Here is an 11,217-nt window from a genome sequence, read left to right as displayed (position 1 = left end):
TAGTAATCAATGTTCAATACTAATTAAAATACGTCATACGAAGTCAAGTGAGCCGCAAGCGCGTTATATCCGATCTGACTTAATATTTATTCAAACAAACAAAATATATTCTTTTGCCTAAAATATTTCCAATTACAACTGGACTTTTATTTGAATATAGTTCTTATGCAGTCTTCTTAGAGCATAATTTGGCAGGTGACAAAAATAGCGTATCGCATCAATTATAAACGACTTTCATTTGAATTTAGTTCTTATGCAGTGCTCTTAGAGCATAATTTGGCAGGTGACAAAACTAGCGCATCGCATGAATTATAAACGACTTTATTTGAATTTAGTTCTTATGCAGTCCTCTTAGAGCATAATTTGGCATGTGACAAAAATCGCGTATCACATAAATATTAAATAACGCTTGCCAGTTTAAATAAATAATAGGTGATATGATTATAAATATATATTAGATTATTTTATCAGCTATCTTATATAACGAATACCTCTAGTCCCTACTGGTAAACACGTCGGTATGTCGGACACGCGTACTTACAATTTCCATTTTCGATACGTACATGGGGAGTGAGATAGGCATGCTTCTAGTACCTTCTTATTTCGATTTCTATGTTGTCAACAGATGCGAATACCACTTAAGTTTCAATTGTATAATGTTACTATGTAGTAATGTGTAAATTAGGAGAGGACCAAATAAAATAAATCGCCAAAAAATTATGACACAAGCCTTATCACACTACACAACACTATATATTATGTGATAATTTAAAAAATACATATAATTAAAACTAGTTAATGAATTTCCAAAGAGAGAACTGCTGGTTTAACAGTTATCGTTAAAAAAAGTTATCGTGAAAACATTAAATAAGAAAAAGATGTAATAATTGGTACAATATCACCTCTCACTCACACCCACAACAAAAAAAAAACTTTGTAATACAAATGACATATAATTTTATGTGCTCATATATCAATAAATTAAAAGACCGATTCAGAATAAAATTTTACATAAAATCCTTTATTTTATTATTTAAATAACATAAATATAATATCATTTATTGGATTTAAAATACGTCCCTGGCAGAATACAATCAGCTGTTTGTAATGACAGTTCCTCTGACAAAATACAAAATGGTTGAAAACTAAAGTTGGCAAACAAAGAAAAGCATCGTAATTTCGCTTTTAAACGTAAATATTTAGTTTTGTGAGGTGAAAGTTAGTTAATTTAGTGATAAAGTAGTGTTTTACGCATAATGTTGGATCTAGAAATCATTCCCGAACGTTCTCTGGGCAGCGATGCCTGGGAATTCGTTTTAGGTGAGTTTCGTATTTAAATAATTACGTCAATATTTTGCGTTGTATTATAGGACGCATCTCACGTATTTTTTGACAAATTTGCTACGATCTTATTTATTTTTTCACCATAATTTATCACTAGCAAGTGCGAAATGTTAATTTCTTCACCTTCCAAATGTCACGGACTGCCTTTGTTTCTTGTTGTTTTTCATTGTTTATTTTTTTAAACTTGACCATGAAAACAAATCTGAAATCTGAACGCGCAGCTTTGATACCGTTACTTTGTTTTTAAATTCTTTATATATCTACGTACTTAGGTATAATATACAAATATACGTATATATATTATATTTATCAAAATATATTTTAGACACTAGATTAAAACTACCTTATCGATGTGTCTTGTTTTACTTATAAAATCTTGTCTGCATTAGGTACTAAAGACAAGGTTGTACAATATTTCTAGTGAATTATAGTAGGCACATCTGGAATCAGGATGTTATACAGTTAGGCAGCAGGCTATACAATTTTTTTTGGACAATGGTTGTATGGACTCATCTCTTAGACTGTTTTTTCATTTTCTAGTTGGTCACCCTGTCATTGTTTTAACTGAACTTGTTATTATATTACTACATATTAAAAAAACAAAGGCATCTATCTGTCTGTTTGTGATAAACTCAAAAACTACTGCACAAATTTTCATGCTGTTCTTACCAATGGATAGAGTGGTTCTCAAGGAAGCTCTTTGTATTGATTTGTGAAGTTTCTGTATACATTGGCAAAAATAGAACGATTTTGGTTGTTTTTTTCTATTGACAGAACAGCATCTGTAGGGTCAGCTAGCTTAAGTATATAATACTTCTGGGTTTTACTGGTAAAATTCTTATCAAATCTGTCTAGCTTAGCTTAGCTTATTTAGTTACTGAGTTAAGTCGTTTAAATAGAGTTATTTAGAATCATTCCATGATTCAAAGAAAGGTAATGGTGCTATGTAAGGATTCATTTTAACTGTATAAGTCAGCCATCAATGGAATAGCATAAAATGCTCGGTATCATTACTGTTGTCCTGCCAATCTAGTTTTTTAACTGTCTTCCTTTACACTAAGGTCCTAAACATGCAAGTTTAACATTTTAGTTTAGATATTTGTATTTTATTTTTTGTTAACTTGTTTTAGGGGCATAGATTCTTTGATATTTTTAAAGGCTTTGTGCACACATACATGCAATATAGCCAACTTCACAAGTGACCTTTTGAATATCTTCCACCATGACCATTTCAACCAGAAGACATCCACTGCTGGACAAGGCCTACCCCAAAGATCGCAATGATGATCAGTTCTGTGCTGCCCTCATCAAGTCTACTCGGTCAATCTTTACCAGATTTTTGGTCTGTCTTATGGGGGCAATATCTTAACTGGTGTGTTAAGTTTCTTCCTTATAATTTTTCATGTTTCAGTGAAACATCAAAATAACATACATATTATTATGAATTCAAAAATATAAAAAGTTTGTTGTAGGCATCAAGCTTGTACTAATATTCTTCCAGGCTTAACAGGTTTCCCAGATGTATAGTCTGTCACAAAAAGGATGAAATAATTGAAAAACATTTGAGCAAAAAATTGTCAGATCTTTCAGGTTTCAAAAAACATTAGGTAAATAAAGTAACATGACATGTTATAATAGTATTAAACAGTCAGCAATTAATTTTCATGGGACCTATATCTGTTGTAGTATCTTGAACATGAAGGTAATTAGTTGATGTTGATTTATATTTACAACAAATATATTATCAAACACATAAAGTACTTACTTAAGTTTAACTCCGAAGAAATAGGAGATAAAATTCGTAGGGAAATACTGTTACAGAGACTGTCCACAATGCAAAGTGATATCCGCTGTATTGTAGAAGTTCGCCACGCAGCAGTAGATAGAGAAGCTTGTACATGTATTATTTGCAAAGTATCCTAAAAAATAAAAAAAATGCTGCCCAAAGTAACTATTCCATGCGGAGAACATCATGCGCTGCAGCTAGTTCAAAATAATATTGAAAACAGCATGGCATGGCTTACACACTTAATTTTACCTCTCATGGTCATTCCAACCTCCAGGTACTTAGTACATTGTGATAGAAGGGTGGAAAGTAGTGATATTTTTATTCTCATTCTCAATTAAGAAAAAATATTAGTCAAAAATCAAATCTACCAAACTTAATTTTAACTTCAAATATTTCCTTTTTTAGAAGTACAACGGTATGAAAGATGTGCAAACATAGAAATATTGTTTTTTTACCATCGAGGAACTACCCCTTTACCCGTGTTTCGGCTCATGTGATATTTCGAATTAGGTAACTAGATATATTGTATCATATATTTAAAACAATGGCTGTCACCAGATGAGATGGTGAGCAAAAGAGAAAAGTAAAAGCAGTAACGACCGTTCCCAATATACTATCTACAGTTAGAGATAAATTACTACCTTCTACTGTCAGTAAATAGCTGTCAATAATCTGAAGCTGTCCCAATATACCCGATAAGTCATTCTTATCCCCTTATATTGGGACGCGTGAATTGCAATTTCCATACAAACTTCTATCGCTGTTAATATTATGTTCGTTTATACGTCCTCCCATTGACAGACAGCGTGTACGGATAAGGTGAGTTACCGTCGATAAGTTTATTGGGACAGAAAAGTCTACCATAGTTTCGATTTTTATCTCAAGTACGAGATAGACTGAATATTGGGAACGACGTAAGTTTTTTTAGTAATGTCTTTAACCTATATTTTGTCTCAATCAAGGCACGGAACCGGTTTAGAATTTAATTGTTTGCATTATTATTTCGTTCAGAGTGTTTTAAAACCCTTATCAACCGGCTAATTCTCCAAGAGTTGAAACGTCAAGAGTGTGTTCCTACCAAAAAGTAGGTATGCCCTTTTCGTGCAATATGATTCCACAAATTATTAATTAAATTATGAATTTACATTAAATTAAACTTGTAACAGCTGTGCTCTCACAAAAATGACTCGGCGTTAGGATAATCCGTTGTTGATTATTCAATAATACCTTTAGGTATAATGAATTTATTTAACCAGAAAAAAAAAACAATTAAATTTTGGTTAAGGCGCTATAAACGGTCCTAAAAACTAACATTTTTGAAAATCTACTTAAAATACTTCTACAAATACTACTTTTTGACATGTTTATCTTCATTTCTTTATCTAAATTATGGCAGTTTCGAGAACACGATTACGAAGAAAGGTAGGAAACGTGTTTTTTTTTATTTCCAAGCCTTGGTTTGAATCATAGCTTGCGTGGAATATTTAAGGAATCGTGGTGGCGATTTAGTTTTCACTATTATCACTTGGCCTTGATCGGTTATCTAGCTTTGAATAAATGTAAACATTGTTCACGTGTTGTACGGTAAACATGTTATTGTGTTTAAGTTTCTCAGAAAACAGGTGTATTTAAAAAATAACTACAAATTGTATTTATTTGCTACTTAAAGCCGTTGCTTCTACTACGCAAGTACGCAACAAGTCTGCTTTGTTTGTCCGTCAGTGTGACAGTTTCACCAGAACCACCAGGAAGCCTCCTTTGCACAGGATGCCGGCTAGATTATGGGTACCACAACGGCGCCTATTTCTGCCGTGAAGCAGTAATGTGTAAACACTGTGTTTCGGTCTGAAAGGCACCGTAGCTAGTGAAATTGCTGGGCAAATGAGACTTAACATCTTTTGTCTCAAGGTGACGAGCGCAATTGTGGTGCCGTTCAGAATTTTTGGGGTTTTCAAGAATTCTGAGCGGAACTGCATTGTAATGGGCAAGGCGTATCCTATATCATCAGCTGAACGCCCTGCTCGTCTCGTCCCTTATTTTTATAAAAGTGTTAGTTGGGCACGCTGTAGACCGGAGTCGACAACAAACAGAGTACTTGATGTCGCAAACAATGATACAATTTCCAATAATATTATAATTAAGTAGATTTTCCAGGAATATGAGTATGACAAGCCTGCAATAAAATACTTTATCCGTGTTCAAAGTCTTTAAATCAATCATTTTAAATAGCCTTATCGGAAATTTCCTATCATCCAATTTAAGAGTCAAGTTTTTGTTAGACAGACAGTAAATTTTTCGAATGATCCTTATAGTATGCTTATTAACGGCCGTTCCCAATATTCGGTCTATCTCTTACTTGAGATAAAAATCGCAACTATCGTTGACTTTTCTGTTCCAATAAAGTTATCGACGATAACTCACCTTATCCGTACACGCTGTCTGTCAATGGGACGACGTATAAGCTTACCAGCGATAGAAGTTTATATGTAAATTGCAATTCACGCGTCCCAATATAAGGCGTAATACCAACACTGCGTCTTCCGGTACGTGGTCGCCATTCGTTGGTTGTTTCCTATACAAGAATAAATAAATAATATCAAAATCTCAATAGATTAGCAAAAACATTAAAGCTTCTGTCGTTCATACCGTGTCAAATTTATGAATAAAATAAATATTAGGAACAAAGTAGTGGTGTTACCCTAATTTATAATAAATAAATTCCGGGAAGGCAATAAACCTGTGTTAAAAACCCGTACCTAGACTGCTATGTGCAAAATGTGCCTTCAGGTTTAATTTAAATTAGCTTACAACATTAATAACTGAAGGCAGAGAAAATGAATATTTCTGATTTGCAGTTGTAGCTGTTGATAGGCATTTATTAAAATGACTAAACAAATTTCAAAATTTTTACCAGTGGGAGGCTCCTTCCACGCGGCCGAAGTCGCGAGTAAAAGCTAGTCATATAATAAAGTATATCACTCATACTCATAGTACACACCAAATGTATCAATTTGTTACGATAAGCAGCGGGCCCCGCTATCTTTTGTGTTGTGGATATAACTGTCACTAGAGTACAAACGATAACAGTTGTTGTACACAACTCAAAATACCCAATCACGATTACCAGTTGGAGGCTCCTTTGCACAGGATGCCGGCTAGATTATGGGTACCACAACGGCGCCTATTTCTGCCGTGATGCAGTAATCTGTAAGCACTACTGTGTTTCGGTCTGAAGGGCGCCGTAGATAGCGAGATTACTGGGCAAATGAGACTTAACATCTTATGTCTCAAGGTGACGAGCGCAGGTGTAGTGCCGCTCAGAATGATTGGGTTTTCAAGAAACCTGAGCAGCACTGCATTGTAATGGGCAGAGCGTATTAAATACCACCAGTTGAACGTCCTGCTCGTCTCGTCCCTTATTAGCAAAAATAAATAAAAAAGATATTTTTTTTATTTTAATTTTAGTATGATTCACCATTAAAAATACATACAACTTAAATTTTAACCCGTCTACGATCAACACCTATTTTTGTATAGCGATTTTTAAATTATTCTGTTGTAAGGTGGCAATAGAATACAATAATTTGTACGATAAATTTTATGTGCGATTTATTTGGTAGGTCTGCGAATCGGTCGTCATCTATTTTTTATATCCCAAAAATTTTATTACTTTATATGGCAATACAACGTTTACTGGGTCATCTAGTATTATTATATATACACTAGCTGACCCAGCAAACGTTGTATTGCCGATATTAAAATCGCGATACAAAAGTAACTGTTGATCGTAGATGGGTGAAAATTTGAAGTTGTATGTATTTTTTAATGCTGACTCATAATCAAACAAATTTAAAAAAACATGTCAAAAACATTAAAAAAAATAATTTGCCGTGGACCACCCTTAACATTTAGGGGGAAGAAAAATAGATGTTGTCCGATTGTCAGACGTAGCCAATATGCACTCAAAATTTCATGAGAATCGGTCAAGCTGTTTCGGAGGAGTTCAAAGTTTAACACCATGACGCGAGAATTTTATATAAAAAATTCATACAACCCTAAATTTTTACCCTTTTATCACCAACCCCTATTTATTATTAGCCATTTTAGTAATTTTTATAATTTTTCATCCCGCTCGATAACTGATCAACTATCGTCTTTTTTTAATTACCTAGAAATAATTTATATGGCAAAACAACGTTTGCCGGGTCAGCTAGTATAATATAAAAGTTTGATTGATGTTTTAATAATCGTGTATTAAAAAAAACTACATACTAGATATCATTCAAACCAATTTTCGGTGGAAGTTTGCATGGCATTACTATTACATCATAATTTTTACTTAGTTTTATCACTCTCCTATTTTAGAAGTTTAAATGGGAGGGGGACTCTTTTTACCACTTGGAAGTGTCTCTCGCGCAAACTATTCAGTTTAGACGAAAACGATATTAGACACCTCAATATCATTTTTGAAGGCCTATCTATAGATACCCCACCCTTATGGGTTAGATGAGAAAAAAAATTGGGCTTCAGTTCTAAGTATGAGAAGGGGTTCTCAAAAAAATAAATTTATTGTTTTTTTTCTTTTTTTTGTTTGAAAATCTTATGGCGGTTCACAGAATACATCTTTTTTCCAAGTTTCAACAGTATCTATCTTATAGTTTCGGAAAAAAGTGGCTGTGACATACGGGCGAACAGACAGACAGACATGACGAATCTATAAGGGTTCCGTTTTTTGCCATTTGGCTACGGAACCCTAATGATAAAAACCGTGTATTATCGCAAAGTTGTTTTGACTTACATATATTATATCTGTACCTACATTATAAACAATGGACGTAGCAAAGTCTAAACCGAATAGTTTACACGTGTAAATAATTAACCATAGTTATTTTACTGTGCCACGAGAACACTGGAAACCGATTGGCACTCTTCAAAATTTAAAATTAGTAATTATTAACTAGGTACTAATTATATTATACTAGCTGACCCGACAGACGTTGTTCTGTGCATAATAAATAAAATACTGTTTTTTTTGTGAATTTGTCAATAATATTTCATAACACCAGGAATTATTTTGTAAAATATGCTCCCTGTCAATGAAGTTCTATATTATGTATAGAACGTCATTGCTCCCTGTTGTTAACTATAATGAAATTGTTTCACAGCAGAACTGTCAAACCGTACGTCAATAAATTCTCTCATAGAAAATATGTCCATACAAAACAAAAATATGGAAATAAAAATAATTATTGGTCCCAAATCGAAATAAAAACTATCCTATCTCTCAAGTTGGACTAAACTGCAGTCCATGAAGTAATCCCCCTTAAAATCCGTTCATTAGTTTAGTTTAGGAGTCCATCGCGGACAAACAACGTGTCACGTAATCTAATATATAAAATTCTCGTGTCATGGTGTTAAACATTGAACTCCTCCGAAACGGCTTGACCGATTCTCATGAAATTTTGAGTGCATATTGGGTAGGACTGAGAATCGGACAACATCTATTTTTCATCCCCTAAAATGTTAAGGGTGGTCCACACGAAACTTTATTTTTTATTTTTTTTTATATATTTTGATTGAGAGTCAGCATTAAAAAATACATATGACTTAAAATTTTCACCCATCTACGATCAACAGTTACTTTTGTATCGCGATTTTAATATCGGCAATACAACGTTTGCTGGGTCAGCTAGTTTATATAAATTAAGATTGAGATATTATGCTCAGATTCAAATTCCCATAGTTTACCCAAAATAGGATATAAAATCACTTCTTGAAAGTCAAAAACTACCACTCATTCCAAAAGGACCTGAGAAGAACGGGCGCAACAAACTTAGGGGGCTTCTTTTTTTCATAATAACATGGTTAGGTACAATGTAGAATCGTACAATAAAATTTATTGTTTAATAGCCTGTGGGCGGTCGCTCCATTCCCAATAAATGGTATCATTAAGAAAGTAATTTATGTTGTATTAACATTTACCACACAAACGTTTTTTTACAATTCTTTGGAATCTCGTACTTAATATATACATTTGTTTTGAACATTATCTGGGATCATGTTGTAAAATATATTTGAATTTATCAGCAGAAACTGCTCTGTCAGATGACTCCGCGATGAATGTATCTATTTGAAGGAACGGATATTCAAGGAAACGTTTAAAATGAACTTAAATAGCCAAGAAATATTAACAGAGGCTAAATATTGTATGAAACCAAATAAAATGTTCCTACGTAGGTACCTAGTACCGGTTAACATATTGTAAGTACCTACTTATAATATGTTAACCGGTTACAATTGTGACTAACGGCTGTTCCCAATATTCAGTCTATCTCGTACTTGAGATAAAAATCGAAACTATGGTAGACTTTTCTGTCCCAATAAACTTATCGACGGTAACTCACCTTATCCGTACACGCTGTCTGTCAATGGGAGGACGTATAAACGAACATAATATTAACAGCGATAGAAGTTTGTATGGAAATTGCAATTCACGCGTCCCAATATAAGGGGATAAGAATGACTTATCGGGTATATTGGGACAGCTTCAGATTATTGACAGCTATTTACTGACAGTAGAAGGTAGTAATTTATCTCTAACTGTAGATAGTATATTGGGAACGGTCGTTACTGCTTTTACTTTTCTCTTTTGCTCACCATCTCATCTGGTGACAGCCATTGTTTTAAATATATGATACAATATATCTAGTTACCTAATTCGAAATATCACATGAGCCGAAACACGGGTAAAGGGTTAGTTCCTCGATGGTAAAAAAACACATATTTCTAATATAAAAAAGACATGACGATGCTAGGCTTAACGCCAGTAATGACCCAAGATCGCAAACAGTGGCGATCTTGTATCAGGAGGGCCGACCCCAAATAGGGAATGTGCCAGGGGAATATATAGTGACGATTCAAAAGAGCTTAGTTTTAGCCTAATTGAATAAAGTTTATTTGACTTTTACTTTGACTTGAATAATAATAACTGTATTATGCGTTGCAATGCCACTTCAAGTATAAATAAATTAAGAGTGATAAAAATTTCGTTTAACTATTTATCAAAGCCCTAGAACAATCTATCAAAGTTTCATCACCATCTACGGCCGTTTTCAATAACCTATCTATCCTTAGTTTAACTTTTGGAGGTAGACAAATCTATCCTTTAACGCTTACTTACATTTCAATAACCTATCGACATGATGCATTGGACTATAACTATAATACAGACATAACTATGGATAGATAAGATCTTGTCATTAACGGCCATTCCTAATATTCAGACTATCTCTTACTTGAGATAAAAATCGTAGCAATCGTTGACTTTTCTGTCCCAATAAACTTATCGACGGTAATTCACCTTATCCGTACACGCTGTCAGTCAATGGAACGTCGTATAACTTACCAGCGATAGAAGTTTGCATGGAAATTGCAATTCACGCGTCCCAATATAAGGCGATAAGAATGACTTATCGGGTATATTGGGACAGCTTCAGATTACTGTCAGCAAATTACTGATAGTAGAAGGTAGTAATTTATCTCTATCTGTAGATAGTATATTGGGAATGGCCGTAAGTGTAACTGACCGGTAGCCAGTCGCCACCAGGTGACGCGCGGACCTGCCATCTCTCTCATGTGAGGGACATGACGCGCGTTACCTGCGAGCTAGTTGCATACACCGCTCAAGATCCATGCAGGCCTTTAAAATCGACCTCAATTCTCCAGACAGTGGTGTCAAAGTGAAACATAACGTTATCTCCGTTCTAAAACCACTCGGCTCGTGACGATCAACCCGGCTGTGGTTATAAACGGAAGTAGGTCAAAGTTTAAATCATTCAATCGTACTGGCCAATCTTAAGTCTTCCATTAAATTATCGATGCGCATTTATTTAAGACAAAAGCACGGAACGCACTTGATAATGGTGAACTTGAATAGATGGTGAAACCCCATGACAGAACTGAAAATTAAAATAATCACGAAGCCGATTAAATAATAGTTTTTGCTCAAACTTATCACGCTCTCTAGCTGAGCCGACTATACTCGAGCGATCGTGACATATTACTAGTGGGCGGCTCCCTTGCAT

At 34.2% G+C, this 11,217-nt stretch overlaps 1 protein-coding gene across 1 annotated transcript in view; it reads left to right on the top strand.

Annotated features, from left to right (window-relative positions):
* The first annotated feature begins 1,087 nt into the window (after window positions 1–1,087).
* The window catches only part of LOC126969863 (PHAF1 protein CG7083), a 48,962-nt gene continuing 38,832 nt past the window's right edge, over window positions 1,088–11,217 (top strand). The window contains exon 1 of the mRNA XM_050815441.1: window positions 1,088–1,320. Within this exon, the coding sequence (XP_050671398.1) occupies window positions 1,257–1,320 (64 nt within the window). The 5' untranslated portion in view covers window positions 1,088–1,256. The remainder of the gene's footprint in view (window positions 1,321–11,217) is intronic.

The sequence above is a fragment of the Leptidea sinapis genome, chromosome 19, assembly GCF_905404315.1.
Source record: "Leptidea sinapis chromosome 19, ilLepSina1.1, whole genome shotgun sequence".
NCBI lineage: Eukaryota > Metazoa > Arthropoda > Insecta > Lepidoptera > Pieridae > Leptidea > Leptidea sinapis.
Note: the sequence above shows the minus strand (reverse complement) of the source record. Positions and strands in the feature narration are given on the sequence as shown.